General features: G+C 43.6%; 1 protein-coding gene across 1 annotated transcript; it reads left to right on the forward strand.

Moving 5' to 3' along the window:
• The first annotated feature begins 142 nt into the window (after window positions 1-142).
• pms1 (PMS1 homolog 1, mismatch repair system component) lies at window positions 143-19,671 on the forward strand. The gene is made up of 13 exons (XM_080497606.1): window positions 143-209; window positions 985-1,128; window positions 1,338-1,520; window positions 1,658-1,760; window positions 3,945-4,108; window positions 8,579-8,695; window positions 11,730-11,852; window positions 11,947-12,093; window positions 12,776-13,494; window positions 16,266-16,733; window positions 16,850-16,980; window positions 18,670-18,818; window positions 19,351-19,671. Exons 2-13 carry the CDS (start codon window positions 997-999, stop codon window positions 19,549-19,551), a joined length of 2,637 nt encoding a protein of 878 aa, XP_080353732.1. The 5' UTR covers window positions 143-209; window positions 985-996; the 3' UTR covers window positions 19,552-19,671.
• The last annotated feature ends 6,091 nt before the right edge of the window (window positions 19,672-25,762 follow it).

Genomic DNA, 25,762 nt, shown 5'->3' on the forward strand with positions numbered 1-25,762 from the left:
TTAAAAAGAAAAAGGTTTTTTAACTAGTTAAAAATGCCTGCAAGACTAAATTTGGAGATTAAAAGTCTAGATTTTCGCGTTAGCCCGCCCTCGTTGTCACGTTCAACCAATCAGCGTGCAGCTCGAGGGGGCGGGAATGGGTCACATCCGGCGTGTAGCCGCTGCAATGTTGTTTTGATCTGAGATTTCTACTGTTCCAGACGACCAAAGTCAGTATTTATCTGCCTCTTTAAACTGTTTTTAAGCTTTAGCGTTTGGTGCATCTGTGGCTTAAAAGGTGTGGGCAGGAGCCTGCATGATATTTGTGGTTTGCTTGTTAAATAACCCCTTAAAGCGCATCATAGTCCAGTTAGCTGAAGCTACTAAAGTCTGCATAATGAATTAAACCGTTTTATGAAAGTGTTCAATCTGACATCTGGTTTTTAACCTGCTTTATTAAACAATTATTGAGTGCAAATCCATGCAATGGATTGTTGTAGCAATGCCTGGTTTTAGTAATGGTACATGTAATACCACCGAAATACGTTTTACATTGTGCCAAATTTGCAATGAATATACATTTGTGGGATGTGCTGCATAGCTGCAGATGTGAGTTGCATGCACCTATTAAAAAAAGTTTGCCAATTCCTCTCTTCCAAATAGCTGTTGATGTGTTGTTGTCTGGTGGAATGGAGGATTGTAATCTTAAAGGAAAATATAGCCTCTTGAATAGAATAAATTCTATTCTGGGACATCAGGAACTTTTATACTGAAGCTATGAGTTTGTGATTGCCATGGCTAAAATGTGGACAACTAGACGCACTGTCCTAAGAGACAATCTGCATTTACTTTGTTTTCCAATATTTCCAAGATCAGAAATCCACATTCCATGCCACTGAATTAGATGCATGTGGATTTTTTTAATTTTGTTTTTCAAGGTTCAGTCCACCCAGTGTCACTGGTTTCCGTGACATGTCTCATTGACAGCAGCGTCTTCCTCTGCAGGAGCTGGGAGACATGAAGCAGCTTCCTCCAGACACGGTGCGGCTGCTGTCCAGCTCCCAGGTCGTCACGTCTGTGTTGAATGTGGTGAAGGAGCTGATGGAGAATTCCCTGGATGCTGGAGCTTCAAGTGTTGACGTCAAACTGGTACAGGCTCCTGCTTTTGTCCGGTGGTGAAAGTGTGTGTCCACCAGTGTTTGTAATGTTTCGGTAGATGAGAAATAAAACAGGTCAGGAACAGGTGACGTAAACCCCCAGATTCTGGAAAATGGGGAAACGTTTCCTTATTTAAGATGTGCGATATCGGTTTCTTTATTATGGCAGAAGGGAATGACTTTCTCTACATGTTGCATCAGGAGAACTACGGTTTGGAGAAGATCGAAGTGCGGGACAACGGCGGCGGGATCAAAGCTGCAGACGCCCCCGTGATGGCCGTGCGACACTTTACGTCCAAGATCTGCAGCCACGAAGACCTGGAGAGTCTGGAGACGTACGGCTTCCGGGGCGAGGCGCTGGGCTCCATCTGTGCCGTGGCCGAGGTGGAGACATTCGACACTTGCATCTTTTATAAACAGAGACGTTCCTCGAGCAAATCAACTTTCACTGTCGGATTTGGGAGGTCGTTTGCACGTCCTGGTTGTTCATAGTGGAGCTTTTGTGTTTTTCTTCCTTTCAGGTGACTGTTACCACAAAGACAGAGGAGGAGGATATCAGCACTCAGTACACACTCGACCTGACAGGAAACATTGTTTCTCAAAGGCCCTCTCACTTAGGACAAGGCAAGTCTTCTTATAATGATCATTTAAATACCACTTGACAGCACTTAGAAGACATGACTAAAGAAAGTTTAAGTGCTTTGACAAAGAAAAGACAATAAAACTCGAGTTACAGCAATCAGACATCCCAAAATGCTGATGTACATTAAAACAACCTAGATAAAGTGGCATAGGTTTTAAAAAAACCAATATGAATTAACTGAAAATAAAAAAGAAGATAACATGAAATAAAAAGCAGCATGGATTAATGGAGTTAAGTAAACATCAGGAAACAGAGCAGGACTTTAAAAAGGAGTCTTAATTGGTGATGTAAGCATAAGGAGGCTGAAATTAGAGCTGTGGCAAGTTCTTCATGTTTGGCATACACTGCAATTGTTAGTTAGTCCAAAACTAGCCAGTTTGATTTTTAAGGTCAAACTTGATCTCTCCTGACCTTTTCTTCAGATTTGACACACGTTTTCAGGTTTCACCTTCCACCGACACCCGTTGTCGGTCCCATTGTTTTTGTTGACTCGAGACTCTTGCTCTACAAGTCTGGACAAACAATAATGTCGACTGCAGTGGCTCCTGGTTGGCTTCACAAGCCCGGTGTGGTAATTCAAGTCTGTCCTGCTCAACTGGGCAGGTTTCGGATTAATGTTTACCACGTCGATCATCAGCAGGCTACACGGTTCAACGATCACGTAAAATAACTTGACTTCGGTTGAGACGATTCTGCAAATTTGTCACGATTGGAGCCGGCGTGCTCCGCTCTGCCGTAGTATAGCATCAGTGCAACGGAAATAATTTACCAAACACACATGTGATAGCTTTGTGTGCTCAGGTGAGTAAATAAGATGTCGTGGTTGCTTTCGACAACAGAGGGAAGCATGTTTGATTAAAAGCTGCCTTGAGAGGAAATTAAACATTAAAACACAAATAATTTGTAAATATTTATTCAACTTCTCATACAGAACGTGATAGAGATAAAACGCAAGGATCGGTGCAAATAAAAGATCCCAAAGAAAATCCTGTTAAGCGAAAAAGTGACATAAATGCAAGAAAACAATAAGTGCAAAGTCAAGACAGCACCTGAAGTTCAGCTCAGCTTGTTTCATATTGAGAGTAAATACAGTGTGAACAATGAAGGAAAGAAACAAATTAAGACATAATAAAAACACAAGGTAATAAAATTAAGACCATAAAAAAACACTTACAGACACTGACAAATTACATCATAAAAACTCAGATTTGAAACGGAGTCGGTTGATATTTAGATTCCTTTAGGTGAAAATATTCAGGCACAATAATTGCAGAAATGTATAAATTAAAGAATTGGCTTGACAGGAAGATGAATCTAAGCAAAATGAAACTAATGCCATTTGGTAATTATCAAAAGAATACTAATGCAATAAGGCAGAGAGATGGGATTGACATAATAAGAGCGTATGTTTTATTGGATGAAAAAAACCAAAACAGGAAATCTCACATTAAATAAAACATTTCAGTACTCAGTACGTCTAAACGCTTTCTGACTTTATTCATATTCATATTACTGTGCAGAGATTTGCGGTAATACTTCACTACATTCACTGTCTATACTGCAAAAAAAAACACAACATCCACAGGTTACAGAGAACATCCAGAAGCTTAGAAGCAAAGCACAACATCCAAAACATTTACTATTTCAAAATGTGCAGTGACACTGGAGCAAAAAGCTCAAGCGGAATCCAACCATGAGCACGTTTAAGAACAACCACGGCTGACCCAAAGTCCTGTACGTCAATAGACATAAAAGCCTAAAAAAAATGAGTAAAAACAATAAAATACATTAAAAAAAAAGGGGGTGTGGAAAATCTCACGCTGAGTTAAAAGCCAATGGAAAAGGATTTGATAAGTTTCTACTTCTTGCTCCTCCTTTTTGAGCAAGTTTAGTTTTCATTTTCATTTTCATTTTATCCATTGTACAGTTTTTATTTACTTTGTTCAAAATAAAAACAAAGCAAAAGAATAATGGACTCCCAACATGACTATTTTGACTGAAATCAGAGGTCAAAACCTGAAACTTAGAGCGACTTTAGGAATAATAACATACAAAGGACACGATTTTACAGCGTTCTAAGATAAATAGTTCTAGATCATCTTGTTCTGCTTTTCCGTGTGGATTCAGACGGATGACTTTTCCCCCTCTGCACCCGTGTCCCCCAGGTACGACCGTGAGCGTGCTGAAGCTCTTTAAGAACCTGCCCGTGCGGCGGCAGTACTACTCGTCTGCCAAGAAGTGCAAGGACGAGCTGAAGAAGGTGCAGGAGCTGCTGGTGGCCTACGCCATCGTCAAACCACACCTCAGGCTCCTGCTGCTTCACAACAAGGTGGGAGTGTCCTCTGGTCACTGGTCACTGTTATGGTAAATATTTGATTACCTGGAGAAAAAAAAAAAAAAGGTTGAGAATCGCTGACTTATATAATCGCTTCAGTAAACTTCATTCAAAATATGATTTTATAACGAGTTTCAAGTTTGGGGATTTATTTAGTGTCTCTTTAATGGTGCTGCTTGTGTTTTAAAAGGCTTATTTTGAGTATTTTTTCCCCCAAAACAAGTCTTGAAAGCACTGAAAACTGAATTTCTTCAGCTCCTTATGTAACACAGTCATTTCCTGCAGAGAATAACCAACGATTCCACATGAGCAAGCATAGGAGACAGTGGGAATAAAAAAAAAAACCAACAACTCACTTTTAACAGGAAGAAACCTGCAGAACCAGAGTCGGTGGTGGAGACCTCCTGTTGTTCCAGTTGGTTTTAGGAGATAGAAGGAGAGAAAAGTGGAGGACAGAGACAGAAGGCAACAAATAAGACATAAATCCAGACGTTATGGAGACTCACACCACTAGTGGAGTATAACCTTCTAAAAACCATGTTTGAAGCTCATCTGGAAATTTTACCGAACAAATTGCAAAACAGATTCGCCAAGAGAAAAAGTAGATATGAACTGAAAGGAACTGAGGTTTTTTACAAAACCCAGGTTTCAATCGGCCGTAATGGAAAAATGTATCTCAATGGAAGGAGTCAGTCTGTGGAACAGTCTTGATTATAAAATTAAAACTTCTAAATCCATTGACGTGTTTAAGAAACTTGTTAAATTATCAATGTTACAGAAATACGACACTGCGGAGTAGCAGATCAACCTTATTTATTTATTTAGTTTGTGTTTGATGTTTTGGAAAAAGACGGCTGCATGTGACGGCTCAAATGAACTGAACTGGAACTGTAAATGATTTTGTGTTGATAAGGGGCAGACATTATAAGTTTCACTTCTTTCTGCTCCTTTTCATTCATATGAAATGCTGTTGTTGCATTGTTTTAAATGAATGAAATAAATAATAAAATGAAAAAACAAACTTCCACTGAAAGGCTACAATATAAAAGCCATGATGCATTCCCAATAATTTAACTGTGATGTGATGAAAAAAAAGTATTTTATCTGTTAATATGAAAATGTATAGTTTGTATCATAAATCTGCAGAAGTCAGTAATGTGCGACTGTGTTGCAGTACACACCACTGACCACCAGGTGTCCTCATCAGCCTTCAGTTCAGAGCAGCTCGATAATGTTTTTATTCACTGTCCATGCATTCACAGCATAGTGTTGACAGCACTGACATGTGGCGCATGCAGACTTCAATTCGATAAAGATTTCCGTTGTGGAAAACATGTTGACTTAATTCCACCGCGTTTGTCCATAGCTGTTATTTTATTAAGCATTTCTCCGAAGAAGGTACAATGACTTTTAACAACAGCATTCATTCAAGCTTCACTGGCACAATGTCAGGAGTGTGAATGCCACACTTGATACCACGAGACGGTGAAAGCTCAGCGTTTGAAAAATTCTCTGTCCTACGTGGTGGGACTCGACGCTCCGCGGGATTACGGAGAAGCACATTAATTGTCCTCGGCCTCACGCTGTGTTTGTTGTCAGCGCTGATGCAAGTCAGCCAGAAAATATTATGGAGAGCTCGAGTCAAAACTAGTGACCGGTGGAAGTGATCGACCAGGAGAAAACAGGCTCCAGATTTAGATAAATCCTTAAAAATAACATCAAGGACGTGGTACAAACTGGACCTTCTTTAGGTTTGGCTCACTGGTGGCCTTAAAGTATTGGATTTAGACTCATATTATAGGTTTCATTTTGTTTTTAATACTTTTTTTGTTAAGAAATAAGATATTTATATTGTATGTAGTAGAAAAATGTTCTGCTCAGTTCACGTTTCTACCAAGTTAAACTGATTCTATTGATAATTTGTTTCCTCTGCAACGTCATTAGCTGAAGGAAGCTGCAGATAAGGAATTAGTTGTACTGAGACGCGGTAAATCATGATCAGCAGACTCCTTCACAGCATAAATCATAAATCAGCATCAGAGGAGCAACTCTTATGAAATTTGTCAATCAGGTGTCGTTCTACTGGTTTGTAATCCCCCAAGACTGTGGGGCTGCAGGTTATCACTGCTAACACTGGGTGAGAATCAAGATACAATCCATCACGCACGTGTCACTTGCAGAATCGTAGTATCATATATATCATCTGATTTGTATTTATTCGTATTGAGGAAAGCAAACAGCGGTCGCATGACTCCTGACCGGCCGAACTCGATTCACTCCACAGGTAAACCAACTGTGTTCACTTCTGTTCCTTCTGCCTCAGCATGAAGTCAGAAAAGTGAAACATGATGGACAGGTCACATGTCCAGGGTGTTTGTTTTCCCTCTAAATTGTACTTCTCCTTTCTTTACTGCTTTTTTAAATCAGGGTTTAAAACCTCTTCTGCTTGGCTTGTAACCATGTCAGACACCGATATTAATATGTGAGCTGCTCATTTTATGTAAGCCATGTTTTTTTTTTTTTTTTATTATTATTATTTTAGGCTCCTTGTAGTCATTTTAAAGTGCTTCATGAATAACACTTGGATTCCCAAGTCAGCTGGGACTGGCTTGGTTAAAGTAGTACAGACAAAATTTGAATGAAACTGTGGATTAATTTATAATCCTACACAATAAAAGATCATTCAGGGTAGTTTTGCCATCTCAAGCACTTTTTTCAGCTTTTTTTTTCAGTCCTCCACTTAATGTTTTAGCTTTTTGCTGTGAGTCTCTTTTTCTTGTTAGTAAACTTTTAAAGATAGACGCTCAACTTTTTTTTTTTTTGATTGGAGCATCCAGACTCACCTTTAAAAAAAGCTTTGAACACATTTTTGCTCTGGATTTGTCAAAACGGTCCAGTGAAGCCAAACGCTGGTGGAGGAAGCAACTGTCCATTTCCTCAATACTGTGGCCACCAGTGCCCAGGGGGGCGTCAATCCCTCTTGATTTTAGGAGGGTATAAAAGTTTTGTATTTATGAGATTTACATGAGAAGTGTACCATTTTCAGAAATACAAACCAAAAGAAAGTGTTGAACATGAACTCGCAAAAGTCGTCGAAGTGCTGAAGAGCGAGATTAATATGTCAAAAAGAAACCGAAGCGTAAAGAGTTCATGAAAACAATGGACCGAATTTAGAGCTGAATTCATGTTTTAGTAGTGGGGGGGGGGGAAAATGGTGAATGAAAGTTTAAAACTTGAAGCAGACTATCGAACACTCAACCAAGACGGTGAGAAAAGGAAATATCCCAAAAAAATTCACGCATAATGTGTTAAGGGGTTCCATCAGATTTTGTTTGTCATCGTACACCAAAAATAAAAAATTGTTGATCAGGAAAAAGCTTGTGAACCTCTGAACTAACACAGTTTTGTTATCTCGTGTTGGTGAACGATAAATCAAATGCGTTGATCTGTCGTGAAATCGCCGTTGTATAATTTCCCACTTTCTCCCGACGCAAATAAGGCCCGACCGCGAGCTGCGATTTGGCCGATCGCTATTCCCGAGCAAGCTGCTCGGACACAGCTGCCAACTCGAGTCCAGATCCGGTTTCGGGCCGCGGCCAGATTGTACACACAAGACGTGTCTACAGGTCAGGGAGAGGAGCACGCCTCCGCCTCCTGACTTTCATAGAAATCGTCTGCGGCGGCCTTCAGGGGGAGGTGCAGCAAAAACCCATTCTGTACAATCAGCACTCAGTTGCCCCCCTATCCTTTATCTCCAACTCTGCCATTTGGCTTGTGTCGTGTTTCACAGCTCCTTCAAGAAACTGTTTACAGGGGTTATTCGCTCACGTGTGCCAAATTGTATATTTAATACCAGAGACATGTTCCGCAAACAGTCGACTGTATGCTTTTAGAAATCAACACCCGGGAGGCAGATTTACTGGTAGCCACAATCCCACTGTTAACATACCCCCAACCCAAGAGATATTCCCCCGCGATCATCTGTTCCGTCAAATATACGGTGTCAAAACCATTACGTTTCTATCGACTCGCGTGTAATATTTTCCTAAGTGCGTTTAAATAAATCATTAAGAAGGTATTTCTGTCACCGGTGGAGGTCCACGCCTCTCTTTTGGGACACGTTTGTGACAGCGGACGTTCAACGGCTCATTGTTTGTCGCAAAAATGACGCGTTCTATCTCCCGGCCTCGCTCTCCCTGGCGTACGCCTCCACATTTCTTCGTATTCTCTGCCCCACGCTCTGACTTTGACCGACATGGGCCGAACTGCAGCTGCCGTCTCTCTCTCTCTGTCTCTCTCTCTCTCTCTGTCTCCGGCCTCAATCTCGTAACTAATAAAACGTACGCACTCCAGATAGGTTGGCCGCGACCGGTGGCCCAGTTACTATCTTGATGGGTGTTTATATACAGTGCCATCCACCTGATGTTGGCCCCGCACAAGCTGAGCGGTGTCATATTGTTGCAGGCGGTGGTCTGGCAGAAGGCCAAGGCGGGCGACGACAGGAGCGCCCTGCTCGCCACACTGGGGGCCGCCGTCACTGCCAACCTGCTCCCATGTCACCATCGCCAAGAGGAGCCCGAGGTGAGTCGAGGGGAGGGTGCAGGAATCCAAGGTAGCAGGAGTTGATTGTCCATTCCATAGCCACTGAAGTAAAAAACATCAGAATCACTACTGCACCGGGAGACTGAGTAAACAGTTACCATAAAGCTCCACTTTTATTAATTGTCCCTTGTCTTTAAAGTCCTAGTGAAATGAAAATTCGACCTTCAAAACACTCTGGCTGTCGCTTCAAGGGACATTTTTATGCTAACTGACCCAAGGGCCCAAAATGTTAAAACACGGCAATCTGCGAGAAAATAGCCGATAAACAGCGGTATTTTCGCTGCTGGGCGGAGCTTCTGACAATAATAGAGTGACGTCACGAGTTGTGCACACGCCCAAGTTGTGTTTACATTTTGGAGGATCAGAGTTTTGATGACGAACAGGCTGAATTTGGCGATATTTCATCATCATCATCATTTCAAATCCAGTGATTGATGAAGAAGACACAGAATGGGTCGTTCTGCCATTGGTGACCCCGAGCTAGCGGCTCCCGCTAGCCGTGCGAGCTAGCAGCTCCCGCCTCCTGTGCTCCTTTTCTCCTCTCTCTTCCAGTCTCTTCCAGGCTCAATCTTTCGTCAAGGCTCATGAAACGCCGACTATAACTTCAAAACACTGTAAAAACTTCGATATTTAAGAGGGAAACAAGCCGATATAAACAAAACAGATCGAGATCTGCACAACTCTTGACGTCACGCTCACGAAGAAGGATTCCCCCGACTTCCTCGGCTGCAGATTCAAAATTCAAATAACTTTGTTATGCGACAACAGTGGTGGGGCAGAGTCGGAGAAACCTTACGTACCACGTCATTCATGTTTCTATTGCGGTGAGACAATGTGTCGCTACGCTGATGTAGCATTGTATTGCTTTTTTGATATTTGACCCTTTGTTGACCGTCAGTTCAAAAAAGTAAATGTAAAATTTGTGGTAAACTGAGAAGTTAGCTGGACATGTAACAATTAGTTGATTAAATCAAATAAATAACATTCTTTGTCCTGATCTCCAGTTGAGTTCACTTCATACATCTTTTTCCTCAAAGGAATCATAGCTTTTGTTGTCTTTCGAAATACATCGTCTTCTTGGTGACTTTGGCTGGTCGCACATTAGCTAACCTGCTCAACGCTGCCCCCACAGATCATCAGTGGTATTGCTCCGTGTGTTGTCAATCCACCCGACCTCGAACAGTGTTTTCATTTCCAAATATAAATCGGGCATGTCATTGCACATTTCTAAACATTGTTCCAGAAATGGTCTGAAAGACTAGATCATCTGTAAAGGAATGATTATGACGACGATTACGACGATATCTTTGCTTTACTTCAATCCGATCGGTCCAGTTTCTTTTGCTAACGCTCCTTTGATTGTCCGAGCGAGACGGGAGGATTGTTGCCGAGCGAACGGTAGCGTGCAGCACGTTGCACTTGACCGTGAGCTAATCACCTCATCGTGGTCTCAAGCCAGCAAATGTGGTCAGTTGGTGCCTGGCCAACTATTCCTTTGCCCTTTTCTCTCGAGTTCCTTCCTGATGAGGAGTGAGTGATTTTTTTTTTTTTTGTTAGCTATGCCGATCGTAATTGAATTACTGATGGGAGCTGTAACTTTCTGCTTGGTCACGGTAGGTGTCATGTGGCTCCTACCTGCTGCCAGGCTCCCGGCTAATGTGCTCCGACAGATATGGAGCAGCCCTTTTCACCCCGTTTCTCTCTCATTTTCCCCCTTTGCTGTTGTTATTTTGCTGCTCGGCGCCCGGTTATGAGAACAACCTTTCACCTTTTCCTCTTTGCTCCCTGTAGCAAATGAAAGGGACCTTTTCTCCCCGCCGTCGCCGAGAACAAAGCGGCGCGATCAAGGGAGCCGGGCTGACAATTTTCGCCGGGGCCGAGAAGCGGCGAGAGCTAGTCCTCTGCAGAACAAAATGTGAGGCTCGCGCTCGGCAGCCCGGCTACACGCCGCCGAGGCCCTTCGGGGCCAGAGGTGGCATTCGTACTCTCATAAAGTGACCCTAATGAGCAGAAATAGAGAGAAGCATATGTGCCCTGACCTGAAACAGCAGTCCGTTTATTAACTTCATTGGCGTGCGTTGCTGCTAATAATGAGCCCGAGGCCGTGTTGGGGGGGGGGGGGGGGGGGGGGGGAAACAAAGCGTAGCTATTCTGCCCGCTTGCAATCTGCACAACGTTATTAGCTTTCCATAATTTCTTACTAGCTTACATTCTTAATGGAGTTTTAAGTACAGTCGTTGGGGTTTTATGGTGAGTCATCAATTTTTTTATTTATTTTTTGCTCAGGAGAGCTCCTCTGGCATGATTCTGGGTGAAAGGTCAGTGTGAACGATGCCGGTGCAGCCATGAAAAGAGGCTCTGCGCTCGTGTCGTGTCGTGTCGGGTTGAATATTAAGACAGCGCTTTAATAACTAGTCCTGATCGAACTCTTTGTGGTTCAGATGAGTTCTTATACTGCCGTCAGGCCATTTTCACTAAAGAAAGGAGCAGAGTTTCTTTTTTTTAATGTGTTCCAAAACTAGAACCTTCGCAGAATCTGAATGATTTATCGGCCACATTCTTTAGCTTTATCTCAGTAACCTGTCCGTATGGGTCGAGATCTCAAAAAAAAATTGACTTTGCAAGATATGATATAATCCCTCATGGACAACCGAAAGCACAAAACACTACTACCACTACTACACATACTCAAGGAAAAAAAATTAACCACAGTAGTCTGATCAGCCCCCAATACTCCATTTTATTTTGCTTTATTTGTTAGTTTTAATCAACCTGGTATAATTTGCTTTTGAATTTGTTGTGTGAGTCGGGTATCGTTCTGTATTCACTGATTCTTTTGAATGCAGTGGTTCGCATATTTCTTTTCCCAGATCCACCTGCTTTACATTCCCTAAAGTGTCTTATTATAGGTTGTTTGACAAAGGAAAATCTCTTGTTTACAGCGACACGCTCTTGTCGTTTCCTACGTTACCTTTAATTATCATGACCCTTTTTTTTCCCCATGTCTCTTCAGATCTTTTTAGAAGGCTTTTTTCCAAAACCTGGATCTGATTACGCCTCGACGAGTTCATCTGGTCCTGAAAAAACCTTCATATTCGTCAACAACCGGCCAGTGCAGCATAAGGAGATAATGAAGGTAGAGTATTGGTGAATCGAGTTAAATACTTGTGTATATATATATATATTTTTTTTATTACATTTAACTCCTGCTTTCCCTTTTCTTTCTTCAGCTGTTGCGTCAACACTACACAGCTCAGTACGCAGATGACGGCGCACGGAGTCGTTATCCCACCCTGGTGCTCAAAATTACACTTTCGCCGTCAGCCGTGGATGTGAATCTGACACCGGACAAAACCCAGGTCCTCCTGCAAAACAAGGTACCTGTGCAACTCAAACGGAGCCAAAATGAGGCGACGGTGCAGAGCGTTTAGTATCGGAGCATTGTGGGATGTAAGGGCGGTGCGTGATCAAGTGATCTGACTTGGACAAGTTGACCTTGTTTAAAAACAATCAGGAGCTTTTGATTGTGTCTAAAAGAAGCTGGTTTTCTAGTTTAGCAATGACGGTTGTGCCACCGGATTAAACCATCCTCTCAAAAAGTCCAATTTAGACATTTCTTGCTCATTTTTGATTAAAGTAACTTCTGTTACTATCTTATTCACTGTGAGTCCCACGGTTTCATTCACATTAGCAGAGATAATACGACACAAATGGTGGAAACCAAAAGGAGACGGAGGCGTCTGGAGCCCCTTCAATATATAGTTTTTCTTGTTCATTCACATGAGATTTCTGCTTTCATACAACACTGAGTACGAATTAACTAACTGCAGTAACATGCTTTTGGTGAAAGGTAGCCATCTTGTTTGATCATAACCTTTGTGGCAAAGAAGATTGAAGATTTCTTTTGTGGGTTTAATACGCATATGTTTGCGTTAAAATCAAAGAGTTGTCGTCTACATGTTAATACTGATCTCACGTCGTTGGTCCTGCCAGACTACGAGTGGCAAATGATTGGAAAATAACCACTTTTAATTCATCTCTCATCTGTTTGCTACACAGGAGACTGTGTTGACGGCGCTGGAAGCTCTGCTCATTTCCCTCTATGGGTTTCGGCCGGGTGCGGATGAGACGGCCCCGCCGCCATCAGAGCACGGCGACGATCCAGGTGTGGACAGAGAGGAGAGCGTAAAGAGCGACGGCGACGACGCAAGACGCAGTGACGCAGTCTGCCACGCCTCCAACACCAGTTCTTCGTCCTCTGTGGCCGACGACTGGATCGTCAACCAGATCCCGATTGAGCCGGAGCCAAACTTTTCTCTTCACGACGAGGAAACGTCTCAGAGTCACGATCAGCCAACAGGGAGAAGTCCGACCGGCGAGCCCCCGGAGGAGCCCGCCGCCGGCGAGCCGCCGGCTCCGGACGCGAGTAAAGAAATATCGGCGGAGGAGTGGAGTCGAGGGACGGCTCTGACCGACCCCGTGTCCGGAGAACCCCTGCAGCCCGTCGTCGTCCTCCGGCCCTCAAAGGACGCCGGCTCGGACCCGGGCGAGGCCTGGAGGAAAAAGCCGCTCAGCGCCATCACGGAGAAGCCCGCCGCCCTGACCGCCTACGACCTGATCAGCAGCCGCGCGGCCCGGGCGCCGCTGTCCCCCGCCGCCCTGTTCCAGAAGGAGACCAGAGCCCAGGTCCTCAGGGACAAGCCCACGGCCAGCCTCCAGGACATCGGCACGGCCGTGCAGGAGAGGTGGAAAAATCTGAGGGAGGAAGAACGTAAAAAGTGAGTTTCCAGACCTTTCCACGCAGTTGTTTCCACTTCTTGTTATTTGGGCCGCAGAGCGAGAGAACGGGGAAAGTCTGACCTGTGAAGACGCCCGCTGTGGAAATGTTATCGATATGAGCTGCGTTTCTTATTCCCAGTGTCCCGTAAGTGGTAAACATCTCCAGCACAACAACAGGTCTGAACAATGTATAACGAGCTCCAGTTCTACTCTGGGAGAATCCACATATTTTATGATTAACAATATATTTAACATTATCATGAACCATGCAAATATGAATTGGTTAAAAAAAATGATGTGGAAGTAAATTTAAGTGTCAGATGAGGATGCAGAAGGGAGATTCAGGGTTTATAATAAGAGAGCTTTAGGAGAGTCAGTGTGGGGCCGTAAATGCGAAATCAGCAAAATTATGCTTAGTAGTCGAGGTGGTTCATAGAGCTGAACGGAGGATAAAGGACAGAGAGGGAGGGGCTTGTGTGTAGGTATTTATCTTCAGGCCCCGTTTACACAACAACATTTCAAGTGAAAATCTTCAAAAAATGTAGGTTTTTTTCCCCCGTTTCCACAGAAATGGAGTCGGAATATTTTTGAAAAGTTCCACCTTGGGAGCTGTAAGTTCTCAGTGGAAAGCAGACGCACAAAACTCTACATAAGTTTTATATTTTCATATGAAAACATCGTCACGAAAACAGGGCCTCATCACTCAACTTTGAAAAAGATTAAAACCAGGGAGACTGAGCGATCGTATTAGCATTAATGCTAGTTATCGTCTATTACATGGAGACCTTACGGGGCCCTCATGAGAATAAAAACTTCCTTCACAGTCGTTGCTTTCTAGTTTTCTGTTTAGAGCCCAGAAAACCAAGTTTGTGTATCTGTTGGACTTCTTAATCAACTGAAAACACACAGATAAAAATAACTTGGCTCCAATAATTCGCCAGCTTCCAGTTACAGGAGTAACTGTTAATGTGCAGCAGTGAGCATCATTTTATTTTCATCGCTCTGTAATTATGTGAAGAGCGACTTATTAACCGTATTTTTTGGGGGGAGAAATACAACTATTCCTGTTTGGAAACCTGCGACATCAATGCTGAATAGATTACAGTCATAACAGGAAGGTTTGTTTTTTTTTTCTCATATATTCTAGAATCTAATCTTAATTTAATACATTGTGACTCGCATTGGACCGGTCCTTACTCATTTCTTAATCGAACCGCTTTCATCTAAATGCCCCATTTCCACCTTGGCACCATTCGAAAAGCCCACCTGCCCCACACAGGTGGCGAGAGGGCCTGACACATAGTTGGCTGCTCGTGAGCGGACTTGGCACAGGAGAGGTGGAGGTAATGAGTGTTTGTGTTTGGCTCCGCGCTTTTGCTCCCAAAAGTCCAAAGATTTACATCAGCGAGAGGTCAGGAAGACAAAAAGACGAGAGAAAACAAATAGAAAAACGAGTCCACGCTACCACGCTACCCGCTGATCTCTTGTCTTTCTGCCCAACATTAATGTTGTGCTGAAACACATTATGTGAGATGACTGCATCCCAGTGTTGAAGTAATTGCAAGGTTGGAAAATGTGCATCAGCGATATTCGGGGCCTTATGTAAGGTATGGACGTGAGTATGGAAAAAGCCATCTGTTTAAAATCCGCCCCGAACATGAAATAGGAGGTGGCGAGCACTTTGGCTCCTTTCACCGCCACTGTTAAGTGGCACACCACTTCTAGGAATCACACACACGCACGGGGGGGGGGGGGGGTTCAGCAAGCAGGTTATTTGAATAATGGGGTGCCGAAGTGTAAGTCCTAAATGCTCAACATGTGAAGATATATACGCGCACGTGAGTCGGTAAATAAAGTGTCGGGCTCAGCCGGAGCACCCGGTGTACCGTTTCTATATCGTCCACAGCGTGTTCCCTGGGAACCAGAGTCTGCTTTTAATCGGTGTCGTGCCAAGGTAACAGATGAGAGCTCAATAGGTACGCAGAGGAATCGTCACGCCTCCGGAAGGTCAAACAGGAGGAGGTCTCACTTATATCAAATTCCCCCCCCAAAAAAGCTGCTGTTGTTAACTTGTTAAAGTCGTCATGCTGCTATGATCCAGGAATATTGTTAACGGTTTACTCTATCACACTACATCAGCACTATACTTTACTTTTTGGTCACATTTTGCTGAAATGAATTATTAGTATGAATAGTCTCGTGCTATAATTATTATAAATAGTCCATTTCTACATAAATCCAGGACATTTGAATCTGTCTTTTGTTGCTTTATTTCAGGCATTGAAACGAGGAATAAAAAAGTGAAATGTTGAAATGGAATTGCACTTATATAGCGCTTTTCCACCGCTGCTCCATTTCGGGCCAGTGTCTTGCTCAAGGGCATTTCGTCACATAGACAGGGAATCTGACCTGCGTCTTTCCACCTGAGGGACGACCTGCTCGACCAACCGAGCCACAAGGGCTCTGCCACCAGAGGCAAAAGGTGAAATGTTCAGCGTCAACATGCAGGATAGCAGAAGGAACCCTGAATGCAGCTGGAATACATGCTTTGCTCTGATGGTGTTTCCCACAATGCACCACAGCAGCATGTTTCGTGCCTCATCACCACATGAAGTTGATTATTCCCTAAAAAACATGGTTCGCGTGAGTCTAAGGTCACGTCTTTGCAAATGTAATCTCTTCTCAATGTGATCACTTGCACATTTTTTTGGGAACCTGGAAATGTGATTCTTGTTCGGTCGGTTGAAAATGACCTGTCCGACCCGCGCAGGTACGAAGAGAAGGCCAGACGGCACCTGGAGCTCCACGACCAGAAGGCCAGGCTGGCCGCGGCCGGGGGGCCCGGCGGGGGTTCCCCGGGCAGCGGCGTACAGGGCAACAAACGCAAAGCCCCGCTGTCCAACCAGCAGCTGCTGGACCAGCTCTTCTCAGCGCAGCCCCAGAAGAAGAAGAAGAAGACGACCCCCGCGCCCAAGCCGTGGCAGCCCCTCCCCTGCAGCGTGGCCGCCCTCCGCCTGCAGCTCCAGCGCCTCTCGTCCCAGCAGAGCGGGGCAGCGCCGCGGGGCCTCCGCCTCGTAAACCGGCTGGCCTCTCCGAGCGCCTGGGTCATTTTATGTGGTCAGAGGCTGATGTTGTTAAACCCGTTTCGAGTGGAGGAGGCCTTGCTCTTTAAGCGACTTCTGGAGAATAATATACTTCCAGCCGTGAGTCTGCAGAGCCCCATACAGCTAACAGATGGGTAAGGCATCACACAGCCAGTGGCTTTTGTTCCACAAAACCTGCACGCTCATCAGAAGTCCTCCACCGCTTCGTCAAATCGTCTTCTTCTGACACATCCGATCTTGTGCTCGGTAGGAATCTCGGAGGCGCCGAGTTTACCACGACTCTGTGCGACATGCAGAAACAGAGTCCCGAGCTGAGCGGAGAGGTCCTGCTTTCAGACCCCCGGCTCGTGGCCAATGGGTTTAAAATCAAACTCTCTCCAGGTAAAGTGGAAAACATGTTCGATACGGCTTCATGCACCTCAGCACAGGACACACACACACACACACACACACACACACACACACACACACACACACACACACACACACACACACACACACACCTAAAGTCAGTTCAAAGACACCGGTTTACCTCATACATATATTTTTTAGAGTGATGGCAGAAATGACATTTCACAGGGGGGAAAAAAAGACGCAGTGATATAACATGCATCAAAACAAAATGCAGACGCATACAAAAAAGAGAAAATCGATTTCTGCAAATATTAATTTATGTTTACACACACACACATACATATACACGTACACACCCACATTCATACATGCATACACATATAAGTAAATAAAAGCCTCGTCAATAAAACTGGATACATACTTACATAGAGATACATACAAAAAGAGAAAATCTATTTACACAAATGTTAATTTATGTTTACACCAAAGACACACAGACGCACACACACATACATTTTTGATTCACCTCCAGAAGTATAACACATTTTAGTTCAGGGGGCCACATTCAGCACTATTTTATCTTGAAATGGTGCCACGGTGGCCTTTCAATTTCAACTTTTCAACTTTTTCTTGTCTACGTGATGAAAATGTCCATATTTGAACCAAACCAAACAATTTCTTTGGAAAATGATCAAAATGATCTCAACATAAAGCCAATTTTAATTCTAGCAAAATACAGCAATATGTCTCAAAACAAATTATGCATTATGTGTTTTTAGAAACTCATCCTTCTCAAAAGTCTTGTTTTCTTTGTCATTTTTCTTTTATCATGTTCTTTCTTGGTGGTTTGTGGCCAGTTTTGGTCCACGTGCCTTATGTTTGACACCCCTGATCTCAGTCCAGCCACAGTTCTAAGTTAATTATTAAAATAAATTAAAAAAAAGTACACATTTCCAGCATTGTCTTTGATGTAAGAGGAATCAAGCCGGAATGTTGATGTCGATATGGACGAGAGTGGCACAGTGTTTGCTCGGTAAAGGGCGCACAGCGTCCGGCCGGCGTCGGCGGTTTGTGTTGCCGGAACGCTTCGCCCCCGGTTGACATTGGCTCGGTGCCTGACAGCGTGGTCTCACAGTGGGTCTGTACCCCAGCGTGCAGGTGATGAGAACAGTTGCCCTTCAAAGAATTCGAGGAATTCTGCTCCGGCGCTGCCAGCCTGTGCGGCTGCACGGCGCAGAAAATGATTTTATGTCCCCCGCTCCGATCGCGGATCGCCGTTCGCTTTTTAAAAAAAAAAATGTTTATACCCCATTTTTTTAATAGAAAAATATTCTGCGGTGTACATCTTGACCTGGCAACACAATCAAACACATAAATAATAGAAGCGCATCCCCCGCGGAATGCTTTCTGTTTGTTTGTTTTTTCTCTCTCTCAGAGGTATGTGTAACAATTATAAATTGTGAATGATTTGCAGTATTTCCCCGAGAAATGAGAAGCCATCCGTCAAGGCGAGAGTAGAAGACAGCTTCCTTCCAGTCTGCTGGGGCTTCTATTAGTCATTTAACACTCCATTTGGCCTTTCGCTTGTTTGACTTGGTCATCGGTCTGGGCCGTAAACCACAATATTTATTTATTATTCTTTCCTGGAGATAGTAGTAGCGTCTGGAGTATATTAATCCTTGTTTTCTGCTTGTCTTGGCCCGGGCCTCACGTCAGCCGGGAGACATCTGGAAGTGACGGCAATGGCAGACTGCGTGCCTTTCCTCGGCTTGGAGGACCTGAGGGAGATCCTGACCGCAGTCCTGCGCAGGAAGGCCAAGACTGTGCGAGAGTGTCGGCCTCTGAAGGTCTCGAACTACCTGCAGGTGAGCGACGGGCCGGTGATTGATTTTTTTTTTTTCTTCTTCTTCTTCTAAACGCTCCAGTGCCTTGTGTGTATAAATCAATCAAATCAATCAATCAAACTTTATTTCTATAGCCCGTTACAATCACCCAGTGGCATCCAAAGTGCTTTACAACAAAGCTATAAAAAAAACAACAATACATTAAGAAATAAATACGAGAATAATACATAAAAACAATAATTAAAACACAGGTGCTGACTGTGGGAGGTGCGGCGGTTCTGCAGGTTGGCGAAGCTCCAGAGATTCATAAAAACAGAGCATACAGAATAAAATACACTGCCCTAGACAGAGTTAAAAGCCAACTTAAAAAAGTGAGTTTTCAGCTTTGATTTAAAAAGGCCGAGATCAGTAGTGGTGCGAATGTCGGGGGGGCAGTTTGTTCCACAGTCTGGGAGCAGAAATAGCAAAAGAGCGATCGCCCCACTGTTTATATCTCCACCTTGGAATGTCTAAAAGAATGTATGTGGATATATGTTTGCCTCGCACCCGACAGGGCGAAGCCGTGCGACTCGCCCGTCAGCTGCCCACGAGTCTCTCCAGAGAGGACGTGGAGGACGCCGTCCAGAGGATGGAAGAGCAGCTGGCCGAGGACGACCGGACCTGCATCCACGGACGACCTTTCCTCCATCACCTGTCCGACGTCCCGTCCACAGAACGCCAAGCTCAGTCTCTGCTGAAGCCTTTCAAACTGTAGCACGACTTTTTTTTCAGCCGACCGTCAACTTCCTGTCTCGAAACGACCACGTCGTCGTCTCGGTATCAACTTTACTACGACACGGACATCAATTAAACCTGTTTTACATTTCTGAGCACACTTCCGGCTCCTTGAATGCCTCTTTATTAATTAATTTATGTCAATAATTTTTAATAAAATAAAGAAACTTTTAATCAACGGGAATGTAGGATTATAACCAGAGACTGAAAATTCTTGTATTTTTAAGTGTCGGCGTTATTCAGCGGTCCTGACTCAGCCTTTTACTTCCTCTGACTTATGGATCGTACACAGGACAAAACAGAAAGCATGATGATGAAAACACTAAAGCAACTGCAATATTACAACACAAACAGTTGGATGTTGTTTTGATATTTTTGTTAAAGTTCATATATTGACAAATATGCATTTTTTTTGAAAAATGGTTAAACACTAACATTGATTAGCACGTAAATACACACAAAAGTACAGAAAATCGGTACCGATAAAAGGTACTCATCCCCACACACAAGTAACGAGTAGAAAATGGGGGAGTTCCGTGCTTTTTTTGTTTCAGCAACCTGAATTGGTTTGAGCGAAATATAGAATTGATCCACGCGTTAAGCACTTTTTCTCCGACTTGCTGGACTAAATACCGACAATAATCCTTCAGCCTTGTTCACAACAGCGCTGTTACATGTGCACATTTGCACGTCGGAGGTGTTTGTCTTACACAATGCCCTGAATGTTTTGTTTTCGACTTCTTGCGTCTCCCCTTTGCATTTCCCTGGATTAACAACAGGAGCCTTCAAACTGCGGTTTGACATCCGACTCCCTCACTTGATTTGTGTCCAAAAAGCCGGAGTATCTCACCATCCCCATCCCTCATTGTGGCGCCACTGGAATGGGCATTGGCAAGCGTCGGGCCGGCCATCTGTCCGTGCCAGCTACTACCCATAATTCTTTTCCCTCAATTAGCGTCGGCCGCTCGGCCTTTTGGTATTGACAGATAGTTGTATATTATCCCTGGCTGCGTTGCATGCTTCAGAGATTTGCACTGTAATTTCAACCAGAAAGTAAAGACAATCCTTGACACTGTGCTAACTTGTAGTGGTGCCACTTCCGTCGATTCTGCCGCCACGGCGAAAAGAAATTGAAAAGAATAATAAGAAAAAAAGACAGAGGAACTAAAACTCCTGGAACGCGTGTTGTTTTTAGCCATACGTTTCTGTAATGTGGAGATAAAGTGGAGTTATCTAATAGAAAGCTGGAAGTATTGACCCATGATTTGACCATATTTGGGCATTAGTAACACTTATAGCCACGCAGGGGTCCCACTCATCACCTTTTCATATGGACCCCCGAACCCCGCCTCGGGGAAATGTGCAATCTGATCGCCCGTCTTATGATAATATTATAGTTAGGACTGTGAAAGGTCAAACCGCAGCACACGTCTTGTTTTTTTTGTGGGCCAACGCTCTGCAGAGTGGAGCTTAACCCCCCCCCCACCACCACCACCACCACCCACCCCCCACCCCCCCCCGTGGACTCTTGTTTGAAACGTCTCGCTGGTGCATACGTGCTCCTCGGCTGCTTGCGTCCATAAGTGCGTGCAGCAGCAGAATCTGCCCTGTAAAAAGCTGCCTCCGGCACCCGAGGGGCATATCGGAGTAATTGGGGAGGATTAACCGATGATGGTCTTTTGACCATGTGACCACGCCGTTTAAAAGGTCAGCGACGGCTCCTCTTTGCCAGCTGTCTTCTGAAAAACCACCTGTTGCACTCTTTTTTTTTTTTTGTGGACATTTTCTGCAGCAGGAATGAAGTATTACTTAACCATTAATCCAACAAATGCTGTTGGGGAAAAAAAAAAAAAAAAAAACGAGGGGAGGGGCAGTTTTTGGAATACGTGCAAAATGTTTTGCTTATTCATTTCACGTACAGCGTCATCTAGATCATTTTCTATCCTCCGATTACCATCCTAATGTGCACCGCTACCGCTTCTCGGGTCGTAATCAGCGGGCAGAGCAACCGCACACCAGCCTCATAACCCAGAAGTAACCAGAGACTTTAACACAGTCATCAAATCCAAAATAAAGTGACATGAACTATATTTAACCCCTTTCCCACTCTATTTTTGGAAACGGTTATGTGAAGTGCTCACATAGAAAATCTCGCGCAGTACTCGGTACGAGCAGCACCTGTTTCTGTTTAGAAATATGAACCTGGATGGATGGAAAGAAGACGTTTTTATAGATCCCGGGGGGATTCATAAAGGGGATCGAAATCCAGGCATCAGCTGGGTGAGTGCATTTCCTGAGCAAGGTGAAACAAACGATATCAATAAAAAAAAATCTTCTCAACCAAAAAAAAGTGCTTTATGAAAGTGTGCGGTCTGAAACCAATCAGCGGAAACGACCAAGTTCCATAATTCGTTCATTTCATTCCCCCATGTCTGGATGACTTCACGTTTGAAAATAGACGAATCTGATCTCAGGATTGTTAAAGAAAAAGAAGAAAATAGCCTAATAGACCATCTTGGTGTCCAGAGTCTGTCTCCAGGACCGTCTGACACACGGACAGAGGGAGATGAGCAATCAAATATCCAAACGTTAAAAACAAGAGACAAAACAAAACAAAAACAATGATAATCTGTTCTATCGACAACGTGAGAGTTCATTGTTTTTTACTGTTTAACCCACTACATGCTTTAACATCAGCCAAAGCCTTTGTCTTAATAGTTACTTTTACATTATACTCCTGTTTACTGGAGACAGTGGCATCTCTGATAACTGAGTTACAGTTTAGGGCGTCTGTTTCGACAACGGTGCTCAGAGCCACTAAGAACACAACTTTTAGGAAACGGCTCCCGAGGTGGAACGTTTTAGAAAACACTCTCCACGTGGGCGGTGGAGAACGCAACTTTTTTTTTAAAAACACGGTTTACTACGACCGTAGTAGACAGTTGTTCCGCACATGCTCTGTAGTTTTCCTCCTGAGTGTCAGGACTCCCAGTCCATCATCTCCTGGAACCTTGGTAACTTAACAATAGAGTCACCGTCATAACAATTCAACTTCCTTGTCCGTCCATTCAAATGTCAACAGGGTTTCGTATAAACTTATCAAGGATTTCTCTGTGCAGAACCTGTACACTCCTTTTAAGTGTAAATCTGAAGAGGTTTGAGTATTTCAGCTGATTTTCAGTGTCATTTCTCTGATTAAACTCCAGGTTTGCGCACTCCCGACTCCAATGAGCTCTTGTTGTGGAGCGATCAGCCTTAAGATCAAGTTATCGGCTCACGTTTTATAATCTCATCAAGAAGTAGAATTTCTGTCTGATTTTCTTTGGTACTGTGTATTTGTGGAATCTTAATGATGTCTTGAACATGCATGTATGTTAATGCAAAACTAAAAATGAAGATGAGACGTCAAAGGCAAGATAAGCACTGGGAAAGTTTTGATTTTCATTCCTGGAAGGAAGTGTGAAGAAAATGAGTAAGTCTTGCTTAAAGCGTTGAAGAAGCAGGGACCACTGAACAATGTCGGAAAGATATGAACCTCCAGTCCACAACAATGAGTAAAACAGCAAGTTAGCGTCTCAAATCAAATGCTGAATTCAATTCTAAAATGTTTGCTTTCTCCAAAAGAAAGACCCAAAACCATGATCTTTCAATCAGATTGAAAAAAGGCTTTTAAATCTGTCACCAAAGCCCAACACTCAGTAACACCACAGAGTCGCGGCGCTCCTTAATCAAAACCGTGAGCGCGGTCCATATGGGCAAACTATAAAACCTCTGCTGCATCTACTTTTTTCTTCTGTAGCTGTTAATTGGTTGCGGTTCCTCGCTGTGACGGCACACTTTCCTGCTAACCGCTGAACGGCCACTTAGTTCCCTCCTGTTTTTTTGTTTTTTTTTCTTCCTGTTTTTTTTGTTTTATGGGCTTCATGCACACGCACTAATGTGACGGGTGTTAAAAAGCCTTAACTGTTGGAGAATTTACAGTCACACCACATTCAATTTCATGGGTCAGGAGCGTCCTGGATGGGCCCATTAATTCAAGTCTTTTTTCATTTTCATTCGCTTGTCAACATTTTCCACGTGTAAATTAGGAGTTACGTTCCGAGACGTGGAACATGTGGAACCGCCGTGGGATTGATACCGAAGCGAACACTCCATGGATGTAATTCTTGCTTCTGAAGGAAAACTTGCTTGCGTTCCGCCATGTGATGTTTTCAGAGGTAAACTGAGAGAAAAAAAAGTTTACTATTATTATTTTTTAAAACGCATCTTCTCCAAAATGTATTAACACATTCCTGGAACTTGGCTTTTCGTCCATTTTGCGCTCAGACCGGATCCTGGATTCATCCACCCAGGTCTAATTCTGGAAACTGCGACTGTCACTCAACTGGATGTCTTGTAAAATTAATTGTGTGGAGTAATCTGTAAAAATTTACCATAAATGTTATTTCTGAGACGTCAAACCCTGTCCAGTCCCTGTCTTGACACATACCTGATACTACTCTACATCCGTCTGTGTTAAGAGCTTAGACGTATCATTGGGAGACAGGAGGTTTCCATAATCCGCCCTCCCTGAGAGGAACATCCATTCTTCATGACTGTCAGCTCCTCGTCCCCCGAGAGCCAATGCTCTTGCTGCCGTGGAACTCCTGGACACATTTTTTGCTCGTCACCTGACCCTTCCTCCACAAACAAACACTGACACGGAGGAATTTTGTAAACATATCTGGAAGTGAACACCGAATTTGTCCTCCCTCCAAACTTCCAGTAGCTCTGCAGACTCATTAATCATGGGGTAGCTTCCCAGAGGTGACTGTCAGTCTCGGGGTAGGAATAGTGATTCCTCATTGCTAAGTGAAAAAGCAAGCGGAGTGCAGACGGAAAGGATAAATCACCGGGGAAGTGAAGACAGGTAGCATTCAGCAGCTGGCCGACTGGCCCTTATCATGACCCAGACTGGATGATTTTATTGCTTTTCATTGCTGTCGGTGGGCCCAAGAGGGATTCTCACAAACAACCTGTCAATCCGGCCTGAGATGATCATCCTCTGCTGGTTGTTTAAGTGATTACAACATGGATTTAAGTTGAATTGGCTTCCCTGGGGCACTTTATCGGAGTTTAAAGAGTCGTCAGACGGACACAGTGTACTATCGCTATCGACGACGTTACACAAGACACAACATGCACCAAGATGCTCGCGCATGTCGACACGGAAATGTTAAAAATGATCTTTAATTGTTAAAAAAAACCCGGGCGACAGTAGTTTAACGGTGAGCACTGTCATCTCACAACCAAATATAACCCGGTTTGATTCCGGGCTCAGGCCCATCTGTGGTGCTGTGCAACCGACTCTCTCCAGCTCCCGCAAGTCTTGACTGAATAGAGCCAACTTGGGTCTGACCTATCCATCTCACAGATTATTTTCTCATTCTGACGGTTTCCAGGACTATTTAGAAACGATAACAACCAGTGCTGGCCCCGCTGTGTCAGATATGATCATGGAATTCATGATGAACACAGACTGGACATTCTGTTGACATGGTGTCTTTCAGAAAATGTTAAATCATGGTTATGCTAAAATAATGTCATGTGACAAAACACTTGACAAGCTTGTTCTTTTTCCAGGAAGGCAGTTTCTTCATCCTCTGGATCGGGGGTGACGAGCTCATTTTTATTCTAGGTCCCAAATACACTTTGATTAAAAGAAAATAAAGGCTTAAAAACCTTTTATTAACAATATAAATGTTAAGGACAAGCCAATGCTTTATGACCCTCTGATGTGACACCAGGATCATTCAAAGTCCTTAATTCCAATGAAACACATTTCTACTTGATTAATATTCAAACTATCAGAGTGTATCATGCTCATCTTTCATTTCCTCCACACCTGTGCCTCCCTTTCAATTAAGCTCTTGGTGTGACTTAAATGATTGACTTAGCCTCTACAATTAAAGTCAAAACCTGATTTCTCCTTCCAAGTGGAACCTCAGTCCAACAAAGAAAAGAACTTTCATAGTCCACCTGCCAATTACTTTGTGACACCAATATACCGTGTACATTCTGCTCTTACAATGAATATGAGAGATAATCTGCAATTCTTTCAGTATCGATTCTTTTTTTTAAGGCACTTTAACAGTGACACTCCACAAGGCAAATTTAGACAAACTGTACCTTTACAGAAAGGTTTATCTGGT

This window comes from Blennius ocellaris (genome assembly GCF_963422515.1).
Source record: "Blennius ocellaris genome assembly, chromosome: 6".
NCBI lineage: Eukaryota > Metazoa > Chordata > Actinopteri > Blenniiformes > Blenniidae > Blennius > Blennius ocellaris.

Coding starts and splice junctions, on each gene's coding strand:
- pms1 (XM_080497606.1), top strand. CDS start 997: ATGAAGCAGCTTCCTCCAGACACGGTGCGGCTGCTGTCCAGCTCCCAG. Junction 11,853..11,946: donor AGCATAAGGAGATAATGAAG/GTAGAGTATTGG, acceptor TTCTTTCTTCAG/CTGTTGCGTCAACACTACAC. Junction 16,734..16,849: donor CCCATACAGCTAACAGATGG/GTAAGGCATCAC, acceptor TGTGCTCGGTAG/GAATCTCGGAGGCGCCGAGT.